This window comes from Podarcis gaigeae, assembly GCF_964106915.1.
Source record: "Podarcis gaigeae genome assembly, chromosome: 6".
NCBI classification, from domain to species: Eukaryota; Metazoa; Chordata; class Lepidosauria; order Squamata; family Lacertidae; genus Podarcis; species Podarcis gaigeae.
In genome coordinates, this window is record NC_139682.1 from 44,570,423 (window position 1) to 44,597,591 (window position 27,169).

The 27,169-nt window shown below is 39.7% G+C and overlaps 1 protein-coding gene across 19 annotated transcripts in view; it reads right to left on the bottom strand.

The window, feature by feature from the left end:
- Positions 1 to 7: 7 nt before the first annotated feature.
- The window catches only part of ANKS1A (ankyrin repeat and sterile alpha motif domain containing 1A), a 116,678-nt gene continuing 89,516 nt past the window's right edge, over positions 8 to 27,169 (bottom strand). For 8 of the 19 annotated variants that reach the window (XM_083744922.1, XM_083744917.1, XM_083744915.1 and 5 more), the window contains 12 exons: positions 15,307 to 15,405; positions 12,323 to 12,472; positions 12,068 to 12,175; positions 11,333 to 11,497; positions 9,926 to 10,051; positions 9,128 to 9,199; positions 8,616 to 8,702; positions 8,000 to 8,137; positions 6,278 to 6,448; positions 5,122 to 5,220; positions 4,327 to 4,424; positions 8 to 4,210 (listed from right to left, as the gene is read on the bottom strand). In XM_083744922.1, coding sequence (XP_083601048.1) covers positions 4,171 to 4,210; positions 4,327 to 4,424; positions 5,122 to 5,220; positions 6,278 to 6,448; positions 8,000 to 8,137; positions 8,616 to 8,702; positions 9,128 to 9,199; positions 9,926 to 10,051; positions 11,333 to 11,497; positions 12,068 to 12,175; positions 12,323 to 12,472; positions 15,307 to 15,405 — 1,353 coding nt within the window. In that variant the 3' untranslated portion in view covers positions 8 to 4,170. Of the gene's footprint in view, positions 4,425 to 5,121; positions 5,221 to 6,277; positions 6,449 to 7,999; positions 8,138 to 8,615; positions 8,703 to 9,127; positions 9,200 to 9,925; positions 10,052 to 11,332; positions 11,498 to 12,067; positions 12,176 to 12,322; positions 12,473 to 15,306; positions 15,406 to 27,169 lie in introns of all 19 variants that reach the window. The other 11 variants (XM_083744910.1, XM_083744911.1, XM_083744907.1 and 8 more) reach the window with 5 other exon arrangements.

Here is a 27,169-nt window from a genome sequence, read left to right on the forward strand (position 1 = left end):
AGAGAGATGTTGTGTCTAATTTTATTAATTTAGTCTGCTCTAAGTCATACAATTATGAAAAACAAACAACAAAACGACTGCTGGAAGCCCAGGAATATTTACAGTCTCGCCTTGTTGTAGTGAGGTCAGTCTATGTTGTTGCACAGATTGGTTATGTTTGGTACCACAAAAAACTGGACAGATTTAACAATTTTTATATACAGAAAATAAAAAGGAAATAGTTCAAGTATCAAAATACAAAGACAGATTAAATAACATTTTTATTACAAATCAGTCCCACTGCCATACATCACAATTAGCAAAGGAGTGTCTACATTGTAAACCAAACTGCCTGTTACCAAGAATCGACCTGCCCTCTTCAGGTGCAAGCATAGCAGAAATTCCTGCTGCTAGACATTCATACTGATCATGCAAAAGGAGACAATGTAGGAGTGAGGTATCACCCAACTCATTTTAGTTTCACAAGTGTAGAAGTTATTTTAAAAAGTGAGGTACCCTCAGATATCCGGTCTGCAGGAACAGCACAACTCTTAAACTGCTCTAGAATTTCTTTTATGGGGGGGGGGGCAGAATTGTTATGTTCCTCAGAAATCAAATAAAACTTTCATCTCAAGCTAAGAAAGTCAAAAAGGCCAGATCCTATGAGCCAACAATGGCATGTACAAAATAAAAAGATTGCAAGAGTTTGATTTTAATAACATGATTTCCCATTCAAGAGCTAAGGAGCAGTTCCTTCAGCCACCTTAACATTTATAGTGTTTTCTTTTGGACACAAAAGATAAAAAGAAGTCTACAGAAGACATACATCTTTTTGAAAAGGGAAACATTTGGAGCACTGGGGGGGGGGGGAGAGCATTGCTGGTGCCACTTCAGCATAGGTTGGTGCTAGAACAGCAACAGCATTTTCATTGAAGACCTCAAAACACATTAAGTGCCAGGAATATAGGGCACTTTTCTCAGTGTGCTGCAAAACCCCACAGAGAGGCAAGAGTCTCAAATATTGTACTAGTATTCAAACTGCTCGGAGCCCAGGAATAACTAAAATTCATAGGAAAAGTCCAGACCAGAATGGCTTTGATTACCTTCTTATAAAGAATGCCTAAGCAGGAGATACTATCATAGATATTGCTATGTCCATGTAAACTCTGAGAAAGGAAGCACCTGATCACTGGAAGAAGCAAGTTGGAAGCTTTCGCTCATTCTGTCACCATGTTCTAAGGCTATCCTCTCTATAGCAAAACAGTTCAGTGTGCATTCTCTCACAACAGTTATAAGTACCTCAGTATTTATAACCATCCCCAGCATACCATTCACATATGAATATAAAGGAATGTTAATATTTCCAAAATTCATCCACCAATTATTTCCAAAGCCAGGCCTTTGGGATGATGATTTGGTTTTTTCTCGATACCTTTTCATCTGGAATAAGACTAAATTACATTTTAAAGATACAGAAGTCGAAACAAGCCATTAACAAAATAGCAGGGTACCACAAGCTAACACAGACTTATTTGCACTTCCTCAGATAGGCTATAGAAAGATGTATATGTCACAGCCATAGCCAAAACCAGTGTTCGAGACTGTGATACTCTGTGTGAAGTATACAGTCATTCTTGGGTGGAGTAGAACAAGAAACAACTGTTTCAGCATAATGCCCAAAATCTCTCCACATCTTTTTCATATTGTGAAACTGATATACTAAGTATACTTAAATTATGAACTAGTATAAAAAGTGCTAATCAGTGAATTAACTACTTAAAAATCCCAAACCATCAGGGCACAACCACATTTTCAAAAATATGGTACAGGAATGAGATGCATGGAGCTACAGTCCAGTTATTCAATGTATACATAAATGTGTGACAAAATTGTACTTAACCAGAAAAGAAATACTGCAATAATAAGAGTTCTTTGCAGTAAAAGCACACTTGTACCAGGCATCAGTTCAGCAATGGTCATGAAGGGTTAAATATTGATAATTTTTATTAAAAACGCCCTGTTTCCCACCTGTTTCACTGCAGCTGTGAAGGGTGTACAGTACCATCACAGTTGCCAGTACCTTCAAAGTTTAATATTGAAGTGACTTAAGAATCTTTGTCTACTACTTAGCAACCTCAAGTGTATAATGCTTAATATTCTAGCATTCACTCAGCCTATGCTGTAAGACAGGCACATTCACATTTTCTTTTAACAGTTAAGATTCTCCACTTTCATCAACACAACATGTTATGCTGAAATTGTGGATTTCACAATATTGCTGCATGTACACCACTGTTTTAAATCAGAGCATCAGTCTCTTAACCTCAGATGTTTCATTCTCTTGCTAAAAACACATACTGCTTTTTGTCAGCTTGTAGCTGGAATCTCTTTTCACTCAACTCTGGAAGTCCTTAATGAGCAGCCAAGGACATATCCCAGAGCCGGGTGTTGATCTTCATACATCACGGTTTCTCTGCTTCTTAGTGCTCTGCCCCTTTACTACATTTCCATGGAAGAACGCGGATGTCTGCTATTCAGCTTGGCAGAAGGCAAACAGAATGGGGACAATATTAATGGAAAGAAATATAGGGAACGAGCTATTCATTCATGTAAAACTACTGAGGGAAGCCTTCAGTTACAGTGATGGAGAAGTTAATGGCCACAGCTTTGTGTGTTTTATAGCCATATGGAGGATGCCCTCTGTTCATAACCAACTGCTCTGATGCTTCTTGGATAGTTTACCATTAAAAGGCACATGTACTATGTTATCTGGTTTTCAGGAGAGAGAAAAATCACCAATAACTCCTGCAACTCTTACTGGCAGAGATTAAAACTATTCATATTAGGGAAATAATTGTTTGCTTTTTGAGAATAAAAGCAAAGCACAGATATATTTATTAACAATCAAATGTGCAGTAGTCTAAAGAGACTAAATTCTTCAACTGCTATAATTGTACCTAGTTATAACGTAGTATAATTTCCTAGACATAATTCCAGGGACAGTGGGCAGATATCTGCCCCTACCTCACCTATCATCAACAACTGTCTCACTGCTGGCCCTATTCTCTGAACAGAGAGAGAGATAAAAAATTGTTTGAGATCTTTGTCCAATATAGTGACTTATCTAACAGTATCAGAAATAATCTCTTATTATCAAAAGCTGGTCCTAATCCAACATTTCTTTGCAATCATTGTTTAATGAGCTACGTAAAGTTTGCCATTTGAAGAATGTAATAAGGCAAATACAACAGACAGCTCACCTGCTTGAAGACAAATAAATGCCAAATATTATGATAGTGCCAGTGTGCCTGGAATGCTACATTTAGCAATTTTTAAAGGGATGCTATTTGCATGAAATTTTGACCCCTTTTCTTCTAAAGGGGAACTGTGTTCTGTTACAGCAAAAGCACACCCTTGATTGTCAGTCTTTGTGTACAATTTAGTGACATGTGCCTTTGAAAGTTTCAATTTTAACAAGAGTTTTTTTTTGGGGGGGAATCAATTCAAAATTATTATTTATAAGCAGATTGGTTAACCTGAACAGAAAGTGATAATTCCAGGAAACGATTAAAAAAAAAAGGCATCGTGTTTAATGAACAGCTGAAAACATCCCTTTTTGGTATTTTCTTAAATATACCAAGCCTAACTCCTAGGAAAAAGGAAAAGCGCTTAATTAGAGCAGACGTACTGCCAAGTAGAACTTTATATTATACCATGCATTCAGATATCCAAGGACAGCAAAGATTGTGAGCAGCATCCATGCTAGCAAATCTGGTGAGCAAGAGGTTTGCAAGCAGTATCACAGTGGTTAGTGTCTTCTGAGACGATAAGTAGAAGAGTGCTACTTGTTGGAAACAGTTTTGTGGCCATGACTCAGTATGGAGGTATAAATCTAAATTGAGACAGCATGTACATATGGGACCAAAGTTGTAGAACAGTCCAAGGTTTAGAATGATAAATAGAAAAGGCCTATGGAGTGTTACTTCACCCCACAAATTCACAGTGTCAAAATGAAGAGAAAGTCAAGAAACACTGGGTGTTTTCTGAAATCCACATATTTGACTCCTACAGGCTTCATTTCTCCCACCTCACAGACATCTAAAACAGGTAGCTCTCTCAGTGAGTTACACTTGTTTCCATTAGGAGTATTCACAGCGTTCAGAAGAGATCAGATACAAAATGCTGTTTAGTCTATGGTATCCTAGTGCTGTTGCCTCTGATGGTGCCACACCTAGTGTCAGCAATGGAAGGAAGGAGGGATTTAGAACAGCAGACAGATCAGACTGCAAAGGCACGGTTAGACTGGATGGATGCAGGATTTGTTTTCAGAAGATAGTAGTCTCATACTTAGTGCTGAGGGTCCTCTTGGAATCCTGCTTGGGCTCTACAACCCAGGACACACTAGCATGGGACTGGGAGTCTTGGTCCACTTCAGATGGCTCGAGCTAGAAAACATTAAAAGGAGAGAGCATATCAGCCAAGCTGCTCATTTTGAAAATGTGAAGGCAAACCTGGATACATTTTTAAAAGCTCTGTACAAAGACAGCTTTGGGAGGGAGCTGCCTAGGTCAGATTTTTTTAAAAAGTATTTAAAGCAGAGGATGTGCACATGTACAAGTATTTACCACTTAAAATGTTACCATAAAGACTTGGACCAGTTTTTCAGATTAAAGAAATAGATACAGCTCATTTTGGAAAAAGAACAAATTAAATTTTGTTTAAGCCCAAATCAATTCTCAATTCAAGGTAGCAGTTTGTTGAAATTCACTAGAAACAGAATGCTTAGTTGGAGTTTAAAGTGTTATATTCAGCTATCTAAGGTTAGGTTTTTATGATCTGATATCTTCTCTTAGACAAGAGAACTCTTCTCCTTGAATGTTAAATTGATTTTAATACGGCAAAAGTTGCACTGAAGAAACATTTTATGCTGGTGGGAAGTGTTACAAGCTTGTCCTTGAAACGCCTCTTGTGTAATGTATAGGAAAGCTTGAATGAATTAACCTAGCAAGGTCAAGACAGAAGGGGACATAGACAGAGCAGCAAAAGTAAGGGGAAAGAATGAGGGAATCACTGAATGTGAGTTGGCTTGATAACAGAAAACGTTTGTAACGAGAGACATGTGACTGCAAGAATGGTAAAGACCTTAGCTCCTTGACTAACAGATTGCAGCGGCAGATAGGAGGGACGGTGTGTAGTACAGGTGTGACAGTAACAACAGCGACTATCGGGAGGGAGCGGCACCTGAGGAACGGGAGCAAGCAAAACACAGACAAAAGGTAACATTAAAGGAGAGCAACAAGTATAGAGAGCACATGGGCCAGTACTCTGGTATGTTTATTTCCTTGCTAGATTGACAAGGACTCTTTATGGGAACTGCTGAAAAAAAGAAAACTAAGTACTCAGTAAATGTGTCATTGATTACATGTTTCTGTCAGTCCTACAGAGGAAACTTCAGAAAGAAAGGGAGAAAGCCTGTGTGCACAAGGCACCAGCAACTAGTAGTTCTAAAAGCAATAAATTCTTTTTAGGGTGTCAGTATAGCCTGTAGGCTGCCCAAGTAACAATTTTGGAGGGAAAAGAACTTTACAGCACAAACAGTCTTGATAGCAAAAATACTCTCCTGTGTCTTCATGGGTTCTCATTTTATTGCATTTCATCATGCACAGTTTTCGGCCAAGCAGTGGTTGCATGTAACATGTTTAACTTAACAGATTTTGGTCCAATATCTATGTTATCTAGAACTGTTGAGAAATGCCTCACAGCAGGCAGACCTTTGTCATTCAGTGGTATGTAAGCTGGGACTTTACTACTTCAATCAGACACATGAATCCACCACATGGTAGATGGTAGTGTGAAAGAGAATCATTTTCTGCGAAAGTATTTCCCATCCACTACCCATCTTTCTTTTTTTTTCACTTTCAAACTATCAGCATTGTCCAGACAAAACACAGGATTACCATGCAGGAGGAATGCAAGTTAACTCAGGAAAAAATATGAGCAAACACTCTGATTTACTTCAATGAGCAGTTCTGGTATTTGGCCCTTGTCAAAATAGTGAATATATAATAAAAGGTAAATCTCTTGGCATTAGTATACTTTTAAGCCTTTCCAGTAACTTGCAGTTCTTTCTATTGTCTCATTGTTACTTGCTTGGTTAATTAGCTCTTAACTATCTTACTTACCTGAAAAGGCTCAGTGCAGTATTTTTACAGTATTTTTAAAATCAGCTGTGGTCAGGCATCGTGTCAAAAACTAGGATAACTACAGGAAAGAACCAAAGTTCTTTTAACATACGTACTGCTGATTTCCTCATGCTGGCTCGAGGTTTAGGCACCGGTTTTGAAGATTTTGTTTCTATCATTTCAGCTGTCAAAGCACCTGGAGGTTTTGATTTTTGGGCTTGGAGGGCCAGCTGGTAGGCTACTTCAAATGCTTGTCCCAATGTCAGAATGATTTCATATGTTAGATTCTTGAGAAAATAAACACAAAGTATAACTTACTTCAGAAAGTAATGCCAAGAGTTATGATGCTAGTCTGTTTCTACAAACAAAATGAGTGCTGAGTGCTGTCTGGTATCTTAAAGACCATTTTATATGACAATCCTGTGTGTAAAAATTAGGGAATAAGCCCCATTTTGTATAATGAGGTAGCGATGGCGGTTGGGACTGGTAGGGCAGAAGGCTGGGAGGCAAACAGTAGGTGGAGCTAGAGCAAATGACAGTCTAGAGTCGGCTAATTCTAGCTTTGCCCTCCTCCTCCTCTCCACCACATGGACTAAAGAGGGGGAAGCTGTGAGCTGCAGCTCCCAACTTCATTTATTTCATATACTTATATACAGCTTAATATGAAAAAAGTATCTAAATGGTTTACAAAAATATTATACAAGATATATCTACACAACAACAACAACAGGTAAAACAATAAAATCTCCCTAAAGCAAAATGTAACAGCACACTTTGAAAATATCTCAAGAGTCAGCAGACATGACTCAATAGCCTGGCCACCAAGTACCTGTAAGGAGGATCAGAGATCTACAGTCATCTAGAGCCCACCCAACCCTTCTTTGGAGAGCAAAGCCACTATGGAAATACAAAGTTTGTCTGAGCAAACAGCTTCTGACGGGTACCTTTTAAAGTTATCCCTTTGTTCTGTGTGACTTTGGGCTTGCTGACACCAGTCACAGGAAAGAAAGGATTCTGCCATAAGAAGGGATTCTGCCCAGTCAAGTCAGGCTACTGCCCTAAGCTTTGTGAGGCTAGTACTGGTATTGTACAACTGCCTTGCTCTCAGGACTTAGGAGCCCCTCTGGATTATTAACACTGGATTGACCTGGCAATTGAACAGTTTCTGGGAGGCTTAAAACCCAGCACTTTTTGCACAACTCTCTGAGCAGTGATTAGTGGCAGTTCCAGAACAAAAATACTGGTGAGGGCACAGAAAGGGCAAAGTGCATTTGGGGGTAGTGAATTTGAAAAGTATTTCTACTGTGTAACCAAAAGTAATCAAGTAATGGATGGGAGGTGAGCAATTTGTATGGGAAGACACTCTATTCCCCCACCCCACTATGTTGCCTATGGCTGCAGTTAATGTCCAGGATTGTAACAAAAAGCAGAAACATACTTCAGAATTCTGTGCAACATACATAGCTCTGCCATGAAAATCTTTTTCATCATGCAAGTTCTAAAATCCAAATATAAAACATTTGATACACCTCCAGTATTTACTTCTCACTTCCTACACATTATACCCTATATTTTGTAGAGAAAGCACTGTGGATTTTTAAATGTGTTAGAGAGAGTACCAGGACTGTTAGCCATTTCACATTCAGGGCAAAGAAACTCTGGAGGAAAGTCCAGCATATGTTGCTTAAATCCTTGCACCCCATGTTTGCATATATGAATTACCAGCATTCCAAAAGCTTTTTGCTGCAAACCAATTACCTACAGATTATTTTTAGCAAGGCAAGGCAAGGCAAAATACAAAGCAAAGAATCAAGCCATTTATATTCTACATTACTTACTACATCAATGGTACTGAAGACATGGCAGTAGTGGTGGCTAGTTTGCAAGTCCTTTGTGATATAGGCAAATGTACAGAGATCCTCCGGGTCCTGTGCAGCACAAGAGATGTTCCGGATTTCGTGCTCAGCAATAACATTCTGCCAAACAGAAACAAACAGCTTTTTTTGCTCAGTAACTGAGATTATCTTACAAAAACACTATTCACAATAAAATAACTTTTTATTAAATTTATTTATAACTAAATAACAACTAAGATTTTGGGTTAGAATACCCTGGGTGGTATTCAACTAACTTTTACTCAGAGCAGATCCATTAAAATTAGTGTCTATGACAAACTTCAGCCCATTGTTTTCAATATGTCTACTCCGAGACATTCTTTCAGCAACAAAAGCAGCATCCAAATACAGACAAGTACTATCTGAAAAACTGATACAAGGGAAAAATCAATCTCTACCTAACTTCTCTAGTGGCAATTCTTACAGGATTTACCATGACATTTTGATGTATTTACTGATAAGGAATGGGTAGTTGCATAACAGATTAATTTCCATGATGTCACTGTCACTTGACATTCAAGATTTTAAATATTAACTATGAGCTTAAGATCGTTCTCACCTTGTTAGATGCATCAATGAATTTCACTCCTTTGTAAGTGATAGATAATATTATAGTTGGGGTCTTCTTCATATGCTCTGTTGATTTCTTTGTAAAAGAAAAAAACTCATTAAGAGGCATGATTAAAACATTTCGCAGGATGGATTATATAGGCAAGTTGTTTTTTTTAATACGCATCAGGTTTTGGAAGAACTATGCTAGGTTTTTAAAGATACATTTTCAAGGCAATGAAAATTCAGTGAAGTATATATATATAATATATACAACAAGGTATAATCAGACTTTACACACCCTAGCAGTAAATACTGCATACCAGCTGAAAACATATTTGCCAAACAAGTTGACTAAAACAAGGTAACAGATAATTGTAGGGCAATTACGAAATTTTGAAGTTTTGTGGTTTGGCTGTTATATCTTGTGCTTGCAGCAGCCTCCAAATCTTGAACTACACAACACAGTTTACTTTTCAAGACTGGTATCAGAAGTTTTGATTTTACACAGTGCACACCTACCCTCATCTTTGCACAGGCATCCTGTGTAGATTCTGTCCCTCGAAGATCTTTGATTAACATGGAACCTAGATACTGTTTGAAACGGGGGAACAGTAGCAGCAACTATTAACACAAATATTTGTACCCCAAAAGATGAGAAGATATTCTTGCTTCCAAAAGGAACCAGGCAATCTTATAAACTTCTGCCTGGATAAGGCCAAACTGTACTAAGTAAAAGCTATTATGTAAGTGGCAGGACCATGCTTTCCAGCAAAGATGGGAAATCTGTTGCCTTCAAATCTTGTTGAATTGCAGTTCCCAGTAGCCACAGTCAGCATAGCCAACCGTCAGGGATGATGGAGATTGTAGTCCAACATCTGGAAGATCACAGGTTCCTCATCCATGCTTTACAGGAAGAACCAAGATTATGCAGCAGATGAATCAGAATCATAGAACTGTAAAGTTGGAAGGAATCTCAAGGGTTATCTAGACCAGCACCGTGCAATGCAGAAATCACAGCTTAAAAATCCCCCAACAGATGACCATCCAACCTCTGTTTAAACCTCCAATGAAGGAGAGTCCACCACCTCCCAAGGTAGTCAGTCCTACTGTTGAACAGCTATTACCATCGAAAACTTCTTCTTAGTGTTTAGTGAGAATCTTCTTTTTTGTAATCTGAATCCTTGGCTTGAGTCCTCCCATCTGGAGCACCAGAAAACAAGCTTGCTCTGTCTTCCATATGACAGCTCTTTAGATATTTGAAGATGGCTATTATATCAACCTTAATTTAATTTGTCTAAGAATCTAGAATATACTTACATTGGCTTCATACCCACAGGATTCAAATATAAGCTTCTCTGGTTGATGCTGCCAGTGTTGGACAGGGGCATAAGCAGCAGCCAGACTAGGGGGTCTGAGTGTAAGTTTAGATTCACGGCGTTCCTCCTGAAAACACAAGTTGCAGTTATAGTCAGAATTTGGTCTGGGATGCCTGCTCTACTGAGTATATTTACCAAGGGCTCTGCTCCTGCTCAAGTTGCTTGCCAAGCTCATCTACAACCCTGCCTACCCTTCACCAATTCCCCCACCCCCAGACCTCACCAATGCCCCCAACCCAACAGACCAAGGTGGAAAATCCTTTTGGCTCCCACTCCCTTTGATGGTAGTAGAAAAGAGGGGGAATCTCATGGACAATGCACTTGTCAATCATAAATCTCCCACAAGAAGGATGGAAGCAGAGAAGGGAAACAAAGGCAGCTGGGAGGCCCAAGTGTGACAACAGCCTTAGGGAAATGCATAATAGGATAAATATTTTTATAACCACTTTTCCACATAGTTCAAAGCCATATATACTTACAAAAATATAAATAAAACAAACAACTATCATCGGAAAAGCACATATAAGACATAGCATCCATGGAACATTTATGTTCTCATTTAAATGTGTGAAAAAGGAAGGTTTTACTGTCTTTTTAATAAGATAACAATGCTGGTGTCTTCCAGAGTTTGGGGGCTAGTGCTGAAACAGTCTCTCTGCTATCTTAATCAGTTTAATGAAAGCAGCAGACAGCAAGGCCAGCTGAACCTCATCTGGCAAGTGCGCTCACATGGGCTATTACAAATGTCAAAACAGCATCACACAATACCATCCTTGTGACTAGGGTAGTGTCTGGCTACCTCTAAAAATGTCTTGAACTAGGCAGGCACGTTTCCACTGTAACATACAAGATATAAAGGCAGACAAAGCTTGATAAACAGCGACAAACTGGCTGCTGTAATAATAAAGTTATTAATAATAATGTTAATAATGTCAAGACTGGGAACACCCATAACTAGACACCCCTCCCCATGGCAATTGCACAGTTTCTGAGAGCCTTAAAAACCAGTACTTTTTGAACAACTGTCTAAGCAGTGATCAGTGGCAATTCCAGGATAAAATACTGGTGATAAGCAGCAATGCACTAAATCTGCTCCCATATTGGGGGTGGCAGAGGCAGCAGCAGCAGCCATACTTCACTACTGTGGGTCTCCCACCAATGTCAGTCATGCCCCTCAGATGTCCTCACCAGAGCAGGTAGCCATCTTAGAGCATAACAATCTATTTCTAATTTACCAGAGCCAAACAGCCATTCTCCTCCGTGCCCCGCTCAACAACAGCTGTAAGGTTAGAGACTCCTGTTTTACAAGCTAATAGAAGAATTTCTAGAAGAAAAAATAATGGAATACCTGTGCCTTGAGTCTCTCTGTTCTGGGGTATGATGCAATGTCATGGCTGCTCTCATGCCTCTTCTTTCCAGCATCCCCCAAAGGCAGCAGAAGATCTGCAGACCTCCCTGTACAAGAGTCACTCTGGCTTAGGGGTGAAGACGTCTGGGATATCAAATCCTGGCACTGAAATCAGAGTGGTACACATTACAAGAATTAGATATTCACAGGGTATATTCAGAGCAACTTGCCCACAATAAATAAAAATGCCCCTATCAGGCAAGGCTAAGCCCCCCCCTTTTGTTTTAGTATGATCATTAAGGTCAACATAACCAGTAAAAAGGAAGTCTAGTTCATTTATACCCTGCTTTTCCATGATGAACTGTACTCAAAAGTGCTCACATTAACTTATTATAAAAGTACATAATATTCTAAAAGTTACAAAACATATCAACAAATTCAAATGAAACTTAGTTAACCTCCATTACGAAGAAAATTGATTTAATTTGGGGCTGTTTACTTTGTAGAGACAGAAGTATAAATGTTGCATTTCTGTTCTATGACTTGGGGTCCACCTGGAACTGTTCTGAAGAACCTGAGTTCTAAACTTTCAAATGGCTTCCAAAATCTAGAGGCATGTGCTCAATCTCAAGCAAAGTTTAATTAAAATGGTGTGTAGAAAGAAAAGCAAGACCCACTGGGGACAGAAATGCTATAGCCACCTTCCCCCATTCTTTCTTAAAAACGATGACTCACTCTTAGCTGAGAGAACCGTGGTGGTTTCTGTGGGGGCTCCTCATATGGTCTGTCTGCCAGAGAGGCTATTATACGCTTACGATGGCCAATAAGATTTACCTTAAGTACCTGCAGGGAAAGAGAACGTCAGAAAAACATGCTACAAAAACTTTCTACATGGTGGCTTCTCAGTATTAACACAGTGCTGCAATCTTTCACCTTGTGAATCACCAGAATTTTCATCTTAACTGGAACTGAATAGGGTTAGCAACTTACATTTACTAGTTCTAGTTCCCAGAGGTTTTTCACAGAGTCTATAGAGCTATAGCCACTCGACAAAAATGATTGAATATAATCCTGCAGCCCCAGGGAGTCAAGCCATACAGGAACAGAAGGCTGAGTCCCATCACAGCCCAGAGATTTCACCTGCAGAAGGAGCAAGACAGAAAAGTGTTATAGATGCGTAAGAATCAGATGTAAACATAGCACTAAGTTGGATACAACCCACAGAAAAAGTCACTTAGCGGTATACAGTGGTACCTCAGTTTTTGAACAGTTTAGTTCATGAACAACTTGGAACCCGAACGCTGCAAAACCGGGAGTAGGTGTTCCAATTTTTGAACTTTTTTTTGGAAGCCGAACGTGCTCTGTTTTGAGTCCCCGTGTGTTTCCGTTGCACTGCTAATTTGTGTCCCCGTTTCCTGTTGTGCTGCTAATTTGTATCCCCCTGTTTCCTGTTGCACTGCCAATCCCCCCCCCCCCAATTGTAATTCAAGCCTTCCGTGTCCAACTGCAGTGTTCTAAGGTGATATTTGGAGCTTATATTTGGTGCTTTTGTTTTTGCTATTTATTTTGCATTTTTTGTTTTGAGGCTTTTTCAGTTAATTTGTTATTGTGACTGTGTGGATCCCAGTCCAACTACTGATTGATTGATTGATTGATTGATTGATTGACTGATTGTGTGACTGTGGAAATGGATAAAAGCCTCCCATCCAAACAATGACTATCATCAGTGCGGGTAAGAAATTTTTTTAATTTATATTTTTATCATCTACAATACTGTTTTATTTATTTTATAGTACAGTACATTGCTTATTGCTTTCATTTTATGGATCAATGGTCTCGTTAGATAGTAAAATTGGAACGGATTAATCCATTTTGCATTACTTTGTATGGGAAAGCGCACCTTGGTTTTAGAACCGACTTCTGGAACGGATTAAGTCTGAGAACCAAGGCACCACTGTACTTGTTCAGCTGGAAAGTTTTTGGCCCAGTGGAACATTGTTGCAAGTGGGTTGCTGGTAACTTTGTTGCACAACAAATTTTCACTAGTGCAGCTGTTAAATTGGATTCTTCTGTTGCATGACATTAAAACTTGTCCATCCGCTAGCACAAGAGCCCTTGCATTATTACACAAAGAATACTGGATACATCCCATTTTCATTTGACTGTGTAACTCCAGTCTGTATTTGGTTGTAGCAACTATACAGTGATTAATAACTTCCCTGTGAGGTAGAAGTATTATCTCCATTAAGTGGAGGTGAGCCACTAGGGCTAACTACAGAATGCATGAAATTCCAGGGCGGTGCCTCCCCCCCCCCCAACCTGTTTTGTGGGGAAATTAAGCATGGGAGTAATGGGAGGAGCTTCTTCATTTTTTTTCCTCACCTGCTGCTTCTCTGTTCTAATGTGCTCCCTAAAACTGCTTTTAATCCAAAGCACTCACTCGTAGGGAAAAATACATGTATTTGCATGTAATGTTTAATTATACCCCACAGTTACTTAAGTGCCTGAGTTGAAGTGAGTTAGCTTGGAAGTGAATTAACTAAAGGTACAGTTGTCAGCAATAGATCAAAATTTTGAATGTCAATGGCACAGTAACCATTGCAGACAGAAGTAGAACAAATCCAAGAGGGACTGGTCTAATCTAGCAAGTGACTGCTGGTGGAACCAAAACAGTCTCACATAAGGAGGGACAATGATCAGGAACCTGAAGAGATAAAATTTGTCAAAACTCACTCTTGGAAATGCACCCTTCCACAATGACCAGAGGCTTTCATTGACCCATTGTGGAAAAGGGAGCAAGCTCAATGCACAACACCAGACAATTAACTGAATTCATCCAGGGGAAAACATGCAGTGTAACAACATGGATCTATGGTTAAATCCTATTGCTATCAGAAATTCAGCTTCTTCTGGAACTTTTAATTGGTAGCACAACCGAAAGCTTTCTTCATGGCAAAGCATAATATAGAACCTCATGGTAAGCTTCCTGCTATGGAATTTGCTTCTTAAAAAGCAGACACTATTGAACAAACAAACCACTTTACTTGGCTCTGTAAGAAGCAGGCTGTTTTGGAATGTAAAATTAAAATGTCTATTCTAGGAGGAGCCACTTCACTCACTTTAAAACCTTCCTGTTCCATTGTTTTAAAAAAGACTATGTGAAATTGTAATATATAGAAACACCCTATATTTCCAATAATAGAACCAGACAAGGACATTTAAATATAGAAATATTTCAATTGGCATTTTGGGAGAATGGAGACCCTCCATTGTCTACACAAACAGAGGAAAAACCTGTTGTGAAATCAGGAAGTCTTTAACCAATAATAATAATAATAATAATAATAATAATAATAATAATAATAATAATAATATTATTATTATTACACCCTCCCCAGCCTCCCCAGCCGAAGCTGGGCTCAGGGCGGCTAACAACAATCAAGTAATCAAACAATCAAATAATCCAACATTCTAAAAACATTTCATTATAAAAATTAATTAAAATCAAATTGATGGCAACCGTTAAGCAAAATTCTGTGCAGGTTGCCAGAGGAGGGAGTCAGGCTGCGCCCTGACCAAAGGCCTGGTGGAACAGCTCTGTCTTGCAGGCCCTGCAGAAAGATGTCAGGTCCTGCAGGACCTGACTACTTTAATCTTAGTTTTATCATGATTAAACTGAGATTTGTTCACAATGTTTGCATGCACCTGCTTTGGTGATATCTTCTCATTAACTCAGTTTACTTAGAAGCTGCAAAAAAATGTATCTTTCAACACAATTCTAACTCCACTATTTGGACTCATGCTTAATAGGAAAGCAATACTAAGCCTTCTCCTTACAATGTCTATTAATATGGCAGAATGCAATTATTTGCTTCTCCTCCTGTAAAATTATTTGTTCACTCATAATTATGGAATTCAAGGTATTCCAATACTAAAAATTATGTTTTCATGTGAAAACACAAATTCATTCTAACCTTTGGAAGAGACCGTGCTGCCTGAAGAAGTTTTCTGCGATGCTGTGGGTCACTAATACCAATTTCTCGAAGGTCCTGATCTTCCATGACATTACTGCCCTGTAGGAAGACAAGAGGCAGACATGAAATAAGGCTCAGCAACAGCACAAAAATGAAGCTCAGCAGCTTTGCATTTCAATAAAAACTGTGTTTCATAATTTTTGTTTTTACCAGGTCTTTGATTGTATAATAAAAATTGTGTTTGTTGTTTCACAACTCTGCATCATGCAAAAACTCCATGTAAATACAGAATTTGGGTACAGACTTCAGCACTCTGGGAATCTCAGCTTTGATTTTTAAAAAAATGTTTCTAGTTCTTAAAGCAGTGAGGATAGCTTTGCAGATGTAGCGGAGAAACCCCAATGGAACTTCAGCAGCCAAGGAATTCGCAGAATTAAGGAAGCGAATAAATTCACACAACAGATCATAATTCAGCTTTTCTTGGCATTACCGTATTTTTCGCTCTATAAGACACACCAGACCACAAGACGCACCTAGTTTTTGGAGGAGGAAAACAAGAAAAAAAATATTCTGAATCTCAGAAGCCAGAACAGCAAGAGGGATCGCTGCACAGTGAAAGCAGCAATCCCTCTTGCTGTTCTGGCTTCTGGGATAGCTGTGCAGCCTACATTCGCTCCATAAGACGCACACACATTTCCCCTTACTTTTTAGGAGGGGAAAAGTGAGTCTTATACAGTACCCTTGTACAGAATCAATATTTGATCACAGCTTCAGTCTTGGCCCAGGTATGAAAATTGAGAGCATCACAAGAGCCCTTAGAATAAAAAATCATGGTTCCTCACTAGCTGCTGCTTGGTTATCGTAACACAGTGTAACAAAAGATAGTATCACCAGGGCAAACATTACACAGTTAGAAATCTAAACAACCATAAAAATAACAGGAGTAATCTGGTTATCGTCACAGCAGGACCTGAGTGCAATCAGTACTCTCATCTGTGATTTCCTAAAGCTGGTATTCTAAGGGATACTGCCTATAGCTGTTGAGGTAGAATACAGCTGTCTTGACTATTCTCCATGAAATTCTCTAATCCTTCAAAGCCATCCAAGTTGGCGACCTTCACTACATCTTGTGGGAGCGACTATCGAGTTTATCCATTTGCTGTGTAAAGTAGTATTTTCTTCCAACATTCAGCTTCACTGAATGGACCATAAGTTCTAGTAATATGAGAGAGGAAGGAAAAACTTTTCCCTATCCACTTTTCTCCACATCTTGCACAATTTTGTATGACTCTATAATTTCCCCTACTTGCCTTTTCTCTAAGTTAAAAGCAACCTTGCCTCAGGAGAGCTGTTCCAAACCTTTTATCATTTTGACTGCCCTTTTTGAAACTTTTCAAGCTTTATAGGAGAAGGGGGAAATCTGAAGTCATGGACACTTATCAGCATAGAGTTCTTATTTGTTCCCACTCTCAATGACCCTGGCCCCCAAGGTCTAAGGCAAAGACCAATGGATTCTCCAGCAATGGCTCCCTTGCTACCTTCTGCTGCTCTGCAATCTCACTGTATCCCTGCTTCTTTTCTCTCTTGTAGGCTTCCCCCCTTTCACCTCCTTGCCTCTGCATCAAAGGAGCCTTTTTGTTAAGTGCACTGCATACCTCCCAGCTGCTTGATTCAGGCTATCCAAAGCCTACTTTCACTGCTGGCCCCACTGCATCTCATTCTGTCCAATAAATTTCAGTAGATTGATTTACATGACCTTCCCATTGCATACATGCTCGCTTTCATCAGTCATCCCTTTGATCATAGTTTAACAATCCAGTATACCTGGACGCAGCTTCAGCTGCCTGCCCTTTCCTCGTAGTCAGCTTTGCTAGTGCACTGCACTGGCATGCATGGAAAGCTCATCTTTGCCTGAATTCCCTTGAGGGCCGGAGAGAGAAAATTGAATTTATTTTAGAGCATGCCAACAATCCAGGGAAGGTCAGTTTCACTGTAATCTATCATGCGTCTCCATGGAGATGGAAGCAACCCAGCCCTCTCTAGAGGAGTGACTTTCATCATTACACTCTTTACAAAGCTCATTATCTCCACATGTGAAGTGTGGAAGAATGAATGAATGAGTACATAGTGCTTAGCAAAGGCAATATTCAACAGCCATTTTACTATATATCTTGTTTTTTTACAGCTCAGATCCAGCCCAGAACACCCCTTTTATTATTGAAGCGATTAGAAAACCAAAGCTACCTTGTAGCTCATTTTTTTTAATTAAGATTAGCTAACCCAGACGACTGTCCAGTTGTGCTAGATAGTGCTCATATATACATTCAAAACTAGACACAGTTTCCCACACTATTATATGTGATTCTTTTCTCTATTGTGCTTGTCGTAACTAAAATGTGAGAATGAACGGAGAGCTGAAAAGGTGAGCTAAAGTACATATAAATAGCTAAAAGCATAGAGAAAGGCACAAGCTTTTTTATCCTCACAAAAAGGTGAGCATCGAGTATAATTCTTCCACATACATTTTTTTTAAAGGTAACATTCAACATGAATTCCCTTTTTGTAAAAGACAATTCCTAGGGTACTACAGTATTGTTTACACATACAGTGAAAGAACATCTAGATAAAAGCACTAGGATGCCTTATTGCTGTATTAAGCACAGGCATACAACCATTCCTTTTACACGAAGACCCCCACTATCATATGATGTTATAGCAATTTGAAATTCCCATCTTGTGTCAGCTATCAACACATGTAAACAACAACCACTGAGGGGCAGAAATGGGAATTAACTGGTGATCATTAATTCCTAATTATATCCCTCTTCAGTTCTATCAATAAAGGGGAGACTATTAGAAAAACCAACCCTTGTGAAGGCTGCTTACTATAAACAGAAAAGAGAGAGAGAGAGAGAGAGAGATCCATTTGAGAGTGAATTTGCCATCTGCTGAATGTGCAAGGCCAGACCATTTTCTTCACACATGAAATGACAGCAGTAATTGCACATTGATGTAGGCCATCATGCACTTTGTATGACAGCACAGAGTAAACACAGCACAAGATTCTTCTTTTGCTTGCCTTGTTTGCTGTAGATATTGCTTAATGGAGATTTTTTACATGGCTGTATCCAGAATATTTCTGCAATGCCTTTTCTGTATTTTCATTAAGCTGCATTAGCCATTGACTCTGCAAAAATGTCACATATTCTGGTAAAAGGACAACTGTTGTTGTTTTTTGTCTAAATTGTACTAATTTCCATGGTTAGCTCTTTTACCATGAAACAATCCTATGAAATAAAGGGCATTTTGTAATCTTAATACAATAACTTCATTTGCAATGAAAAGCTCAATGTTTGCTCCATTTTGAGTTGGTAAAAATTAACATGATGAACTGCAGCTACAGCCATTTTCTAAAACACAAAACCTGCCTGCATGTTTTGATCTAAAGTGTCACCAATTATACCCATACACCACTCATTTAGTACATCTCACAGGCAAATAAATCCTCTGAACTTAATGAAATGGCCATTTCAATGGGCGCACATAGTGCCCTTTTCAGTGACTTGTTCATGTTTACACAGGCTGTATACATACTTCAGCCATCCAAGTGCTGCAGTTTGTGGTTTTCTAAAAGCACTGTTGTAGACATTGCTTTGCAGTTGTTCATGGAGGACGTCTGGTAGCATAGGCTGCACAGGTTCATCATATTGCTTAGTGTATCACACAGACAACACCAGGACTAATTTCTATCTCTCATTTTTTGCAAGGTGCTGTATATATATGCTCCCTCCCCTTTCAATGGCCACCACACTCCTTAACAAGAACCTTGCCAGTTATTAATGTTTGATGCTTTATTTATTATTATTAATGCTAAACATTATTGTTGTCTGATATTTTATTATGTTTTTATGTGTGTTGGAAGCTGCCCAGAGTGGCTGGGGCAACCCAGCCAGATGGGTGGGTATAAATACTAACATTTGTTGTATCAGAAGTCTGGTAGCACAGGTTGCACAAGCAGAGTAAGTTTTATTGAACTGAGTGCACCACTTTAACTAATGGGGCCTCCCACTGCCACCGTGCCGCTGGAGCATGATTTCTGTTCTCATCCTGAAGCAAAGTTCTTAACCCAAGGTACTATTTCTGGGTTAGCGGAGTCTGTAACCTGAAGCATATGTAACCTGAAGCGTATGTAACCCGAGGTACCACTGTACTAATTATAATGTATGTTTTATTGCAAGGCACTCAAGACATGGTCTGCTCAGTTTTATGAAAGAAAGAAAGTATGAAAGAAAGAAAGAAAGAAAGAAAGAAAGAACCCAGACCTCCAATATATGTGCTCCCTGTTACAACAATTAATTTCATTTGAGTCATTGTGGTTTTTTAAAGGGCAAAGTATAGTGATATTTTGTTAAAGGGCAACACAAAAAATGGACACATCTGCCAACATAAGCAGTCAGAAAATATGTATCTTGGTAAAAAAGTTTATAGGGATTGCAACATTATGTTGATCCAATCTTTGAGATTTTGATAAACTGGAAGGATTACTTTAAAAATAATAAATGCTATGGTGGAAGCCAGTACCTTTCCAACTGTGCTTGAGTACAGAAGAGAAAGAGTTGGTGGCAGCTGTTTCCACCCATCCTTTTAAAGAGTAAAGCAGCAGCGAAACTTCTGTGACTCTCTAAAGACTCAAATATCAGCATACTGATACACATGAGAAAAATTATTTTCAAAGCCCAACTTTATTGTCTTTAAGGTGGTATGGGACACCAGATGACTCAGATACCTCTCAGGTCAATCTCCACAGAGGTGTCATAAGACCCCAAATGGAGGTCCACAAAGAAAGTGCTTCCAGTTTCCACACAAGACAAGGGGTGCATCAGAGTGTGTTCTACTGAAAGGTGCTTTCAAAATACCGAAAAAAACTATACCAACTATATAGGGATGACAATGTTGTACGCTAAGCAAAAACTGCTTATGTGGAAGACAGTGCGGTGCAGTCAATCCATATAGTCTCATGCTTATTCTACACATATGTGCCACTACCAGGCTTGGTGAATGCATATATATAGGTAGGTTACAGAGCAGAAGGCTAAGACATTTAGGTCAGGGGTAGTCAATCTTTTTATACCTACCGCCCACTAATCCATCTTTCTTGATGGTAAAATTTTCTTATTGCCCACCAGTGCTTGATGGAAGGAGGATTCAGCCTGTGCCATAGAACCCCCTACTGCCCACCTAGAATCCTGAAACGCCCACTAATGGGCGATAGGGACCAGGTTGACAACCCCTGATTTAGGTTATCGTTTTTCAAAATACTGCTTTAAATGAGACTTTGTAATGCAGGTCTTGTTACACTAAAACTACTGTTTCCCTTATACTGTACAATGTTAGCTTTTGCTCTTGTAATCAGTACAGCAGACATTGCTGCTGCTCATCTTGAATCTCTGTGCAAGACTTCTCCACATTAAAGCAAAATGAAGCACGCCTATGCATTACCAGCTTGCAGCAGCAATGGGAATTACCCTTTGGCACCAGGGGAAAACAGGTGGGTATTTTGAAAGAAGTGCATTGCTGTCTGGATGGATAAGGCAGATACGTCAGAGGCTTTATTCTATAGCAGGGGTGGGGAACATGTGACCCTCCTGGTGTTCTTTGACTCCAGTACCCACCATCTCTTACCATTAGCCAAGCCGGTTGGGACTAAGGACAACAACATCTGAAGGGCACCAGGTTCCCCAATCCTGGTGTATAGCAAACCTCTCAAACCTTAACATAAAATGTGTGACACCCATTGAGATTATCAACGCCAACAATCAAGGTCTAAGCGTTATGATCCGTCCAGGCTAGTTTTACTTAGACCTCAGAAAGTGACCTCTCTTCTAGCAGTAGCAGCTTTGAGAGCTCCACTTGAATAGGCACTTGCTCTGGGATCAGCAGTGTCTCTGTCCCATACGTTAGCATTTCACTAGTACAGTGGGACCTCGGGTTACAGGTGCTTCAAGTTACAGACTCCACTAACCTAGAAATAGTATCTTGGGTTAAGAACTTTGCTTCAGGATGAGAACAGAAATCGCACAGCAGCGGCACAGTGGCAGCGGGAGGCTCCATTAGCTAAAGTGGTGCTTCAGGTTAAGAACAGTTTCAGGTTAAGAACGGACTTCCAGAACAAATTAAGTTCTTAACCTGAGATACCACTGTATTTTAGGAGCAGAGGCTGCAGTGCAGAAAGGACTCAGGTTCAGGGCACAGTAGGAGAGAATAATAATTTTCACAATCAAAAATTTGATGGGAGGATTTTTCAGGGCTACTTCTCTCATCATAGATCCAAGAACCATCGAGCAGTATTTAGATATGCTCATCTTTCCCCAAACCATCCCCATATTCATGTATCCTGTGAATCCCCATTCTAAAAGTACTTAACATGCACAGCATAATATTCAGGAAATCATTACAGGCTTATACCTTTGGCCCTGCTGAATTGTGTCCCATCCCCCCCTCCCCCTGAGAAATGTCTGTCTTCCTTTGCTGAAAAAGGCCCCCCGCTTCCAACCTAAGCACAGAGCTGGCACTTCCCTAAGGCTGCCTATGAGAATTCCACTCTGCTTTTTAGAGCCCAACATGGCTCTGCGGGACTAAATGGCAAAGACTATTTTAGCTTCTCTGATAAGCAGGCAGAACTGAACACACAGGTAGAAAATCCATAGGGGAGGCAAGAGGCATTTTTACTTAATTGGTTCTGAGAGGAGATGCACATTTAAAAGCAGAGGGAAGTGTTCACTAGGTGGTCCTTCCTTACAAGCTTTTGATAACAAGATGGATTGGAGACAGACAAAACCTAGCAGGAAATCTCTTAATGCAATCATGTGAACCAAAGTAGTACAAAGTGTTATGGGCTGTTCTATCTGGGTGTCTGTTGTTTTAAAAAACCTTTGAAGAGACATTACTATTACTCAATCTAAGGGAGTTTTGACACTCCTACTTGACAATGTTATAATGCAATCATGACCTATCATTCAGCTATATTCTGAATAATTTAAGAGATCTATTCCTTGCTATCAGTACCCCAAAGCTCAGCTTCCCCAAAGCAGCTAGACTTGGTGAAAACATCTCGTCTGTCTTTGTTGATGGTTTGGTTTTCATCTAGATGAACTGCTCTTTGATTGGTATGCTTTGGTTCCTTTTCTTTGGTACATCTACTCATTCCTGCTGTTACTTCTGTTATTTTGCATACCAGGCGTCATTCTGTACAATTTGGGTTATTGTTTTTATTATCATTTCCCTATGATATGTTTGCTCTTTTTCTTTTGACTACCTTCTGCTTTTATTTGTATTGCTATGTACAGATAAAAATGTTTGCCTGTCTTTGGAATGCTGAGAAGGGATAACGGTCACTAACTAGAACCTCAGTCACAAATTACACTGTCCATTTTTTATCTCCAAACTGTTTTCCCCTCCAAGTCTCATTCTCCACAATCTTCAGAAGGATTCACCTACAGTCAGTGGCAGAGCTTCATGCTCTGGCACCGGGGGCGTGGCTGGTGCACATCCCAGGGGTGTGGTGCACTGCCCGTGGGGCATGGCGTGCTGCCTGCCGGGGCGTGGCACCTAACGTGGGGGGGGAGGAGCCACGATGGCACCCCACCGGGATCGTGGTGCTGGGGGCAGTGCACTTCCCCTGCCCCACCTCTTTCTCTGCCAGTGCCAACAGTTTGTTGAATAAAATGTCCTCTCAATCAATGTAGAGAACAGGGTAATTTTTGAGATGGTACTTGATATAGAATGACTCCTAAAGAAAGTCTCGCCAAAAATGACAACAGCACCAGAAAGTCCTTTTCCACCAAGCAAAGACAGGAGACTACTTCAGAACTCAGTGTGCATGTTGAAGGGATGACAACAGTATCTGGTAAGGTCTAAAGGCCCAGTCTCAGATACAGTCTTGGTTAAAACGAGGGACAATTATTTTGTGATTTTTCTTAAAAGACTCACAACTGCTATAGGAATGCTGTCTGTCTGTCTAATCTAATCTAATCTAGTTGCTTTATCTTGCCCAAGGTAGGCCAAAGGCCTGGTTATAGAGGAATACTTTTGTTTGGTGCCTAAAGATATATTATGATGGCAGCAGGCAACTCCCCCCTGTCCCAAGACAGGACAAATACTATGACCATCCCCTTCTAAAGAAATGAGTGGCCATTATTATGCCTACCTACTATGCAAGGTCATTTGCTTACAACTGTTATCACACAGTGCATAAAATTAGAGATTTAGCCCAAAATGTTAGTGCTCTTAAGGAACTTTTTTTTAACCTTTATACTAAATATGCAGTTTTCTTGCTTCAAAGCAACCTTATATTCATGCATTCATCTGGTAGCAATAGGTGAGAAGGAATGAACGCAGGTGAGTGAGTGGGCTGCTGTAAGACAGGCAGATTGCTTCATTCCTCTTCTGCATCCAGTGGAAACCAAAATTCACTCTTCCACAGGCTAAAGCAGGGGTGCAACTCCCTGCATCCTATAGCAAACTAGTAAAGTTTATGATAGGATAATGTTTGTGAACTTATTTGTAAGGCTGCTTTAAAGTTCTGCCCTAGTTTCATTTTAGCAATACAAGAATATTTCAAACCGCATTCATGGACATAAAATTTACAGACTTTGGCCTCTTTTGGATGCAATGCCAAACTGTGATTTAGCATTATGTGAACAACTCTGGGTGGGCCGTGGGTTAACACACACACCCTTCCCAGCATGGTCTCAAATTGAAGATCAGAATCTTTCACTTCCATTTTCACTAATCCAAACTCTAAACTGCGGTTAATATTACCTGTGTGTTGTTAAAACAAGCCATCTTAATAAAACACAGGTTTGAAGTTGGATTGTTGCAGAACACAATCGTTGATGGGACATAACCACCAGTTATGCAGTTAGTTAGATTTGGAAGCGAAAGCTTCTAATCAGCTCCTAGCACCTAGACGGTAGCAGGAAATAGATGGGCATGATCCTGAGGCTGGCTCAAGATTGTTCATGTTTATCATTATTAGGGTTGCCATATGTCTGGAATTTTCCCTACATATTTGGAATACGACAGTTGGAAGCAGTGACTGGGTGGAAATCGCAAAAATGTCCAGGAAAATCCCGACATATGGCAACCCATGTCAGCAGTGTCATTTGGGGCCATTTTCCTTTAAAATGGCTCCAAAACTTTTGGTTGTTGTGAATTTGTCAGAAAACCTCAACAACTTTTCTGTCTGGATTTTCACTGTTTGAAATATGGCAACCCTAGTATTATCTCTGAATGAGGTCATTGTGTCAAATTGATCTTGAACATGCTATCCCTGAAGCTAAATTTGTATCAGAATAAAGCAAAATGGATCAGAGAACAATCAAGAAGCTTATGCTTGGGGGGAAGTTACCAAATTCAATGAAATAGAACCAAATGACATCAATATGTTGCTAATGTGTTGTATAAGCAATAAAGTGGTACTCCAACAAAATGACCAATACCGTGCAGTAACTTAATCTCATCACAACAGCAGCAAGGACTACTAACACACTGGGGAATCTGGAAGTAGCCTGTGTACCTGTCACCAAGTATACAAAAACAGTAACAAGTGAGGTAGACATATATGCGTACAATTGTGTCCATGATATACTTGGTTTCCATAATGGTTTCACCTCTTTCTTTTTTTTAGGTGAAGCTGGGACTGGTATTCTCGGTACATGTGTATAGCCATATCACAGACTCTACTGCATGCATGGTGATCGGTGTGTGTGGGTCTAAAACCCACAACATTAACATGAACTGTCCCGAACGTCTCTCCCCATACGCTTTACTAATGGAACCTTCATTATGGAATTAGAAAAAAGAATGATCAGAAACTTCTGAAGATGAGAAAAATGCTTTGTGCCACATTCAACGAACCTGTTGCCCCCTCTGCTCTTCCCATGTCCCCCTATGTCTTCACCAAATTTGCTTTGGGGAGTTGGGAGAACGTAGGGTGAGGAGAGGAATCATTCAATCAAACATGTGAAAATACTTGTGCTGATGGAACGATCTCCTTAGCACTATCATGAATATCACCCTTTATCAATGTGGTATTTTTAAACTTCTGTTTTCCCATTCATTGGTGAATTAAATAGATGTGAATAGGAACGCAGGGTGTTCTATAAAATGAAACCAAGCCCATGCTTGCCTCTTGGGAGTACGTAGTCCAAACCACTGACTAACTATGCTTACAAGGTCACTGAATATTTCCACAATGCTGTATCAGGTGTGGGGTGAGAACTACTGGAGTCACCCGACTTTAAAAATAAAACCTTCGAAAGGAAGATGTTTCATTGTTATTCAGTAGTTTTCCTGCCTAACATACCCTCAAGCCAAGGGCACTGCTGAACCAATAACTCCATGCTGCTAAGCACTACTAAACTGAAACAGCAAGATTACAACTGTGGAAATCTGTCAAAACATCTGCTGCTCAAGAAATCTAGCTATGTACCTTAAAACAAAATCAAACATCTTATGCTGTAATGGCAATGTAGCTTCAACCAGAACATTTTTGTTTCTTAGCTGGCTCAATTAAAATTAAATTCAGACTTTTGCATATTAGCAAATTGCAGCCTACCTTAAGAGAAGATGGCTATAAAATAGCACCACATAGAGACCAGCATAAATTACTAAAAACTTGTGTGTGCGTTTGAAAGGAAGTTACATACTAATTAAAAATAACAGCCACTCATCTTTCTTATTGTGATGCAGTACATGGAATGTTTGGGGATTTGCGTAAATTTGATGCTGAAAATATTTCTGCAGTGTGCGTTACAGTGTGAATTATGGGATTAGTGTTCAATCAACCAACATAGATGTCAGCTGTTCAGTATACATTTAACTCCTCAAATTATGATACTTAACTTATTTTGCCTCAGTGCTTTATAATCTGTGGTTTTCTAGCATCCCACTCTTGAGAAATCTCTCCCATATTGGTTATTCTGTATTCCTGTGAGTCTACCATGGAACCTCGGTATCTTAGATCAGTAGTGGCCACATCTACTGAAAATGATTAATGGTCCTCAAAACATTCCCTAGAATATACTCAACAGTCCCCTGCATTGCACAGTACAAATGGGGAGATCAGTAGAGGTGGCCATAATTGCCTTTTGTGAAAAGTACTGCTTTATGACTGCCTTAATACCCCTTGAACTGATCCAGTGCCTAATGTTGCTGGATGTACAGCTCAGACCATAACATCTCTATTTTTCTACAACCAAATCAAAGCAGAAACTTGGAAATGTGACCTGCCCTGAGATCTTGTGGTAAAGGGCGGTATATAAATTTTAATAACAACAATGGCCAGCTTTTCCCATGCCATCCAGGCTGTACACGTGTGTCCCACAGAGAGATTCCTCCTCCAATAAAATAGTATTTATCTTTCAAGGAGTATGACTTCTTAGTATTAAATAATTCAGTTCTTGTAAATTTCAAAAGTGTCTTAAGAAACGATAGCAATAGGAGACTACTGGAACTACGATTTGCAGTGTATATCCCTATCTGTATGTTCAAAGTATTAGGCACGTCATCTGTCACTCCTTTTCTCCTAAGTGGATATTGAATCCTTTCTAATTCCATTCATGCAAAACTGATTTTATCATCTCCCTATGCCACTACAATGGTGGAAATCTGCCATTATTCCTTCTGGTTTGTACTGGGACTTCCATTTCCTCTCCTCCCCCATGTGCCCAAAAAATCTCCTCTGGAGGGTTCCTCAAACCTACAGAGCTGATTTCGAGGGTGCATAGGGGATTGGAAAGGACAGAAGAAGAAGAAGAAGTGGATAGGGTAGGGTCAAGTATATTCCCTATAGTCACAAGGC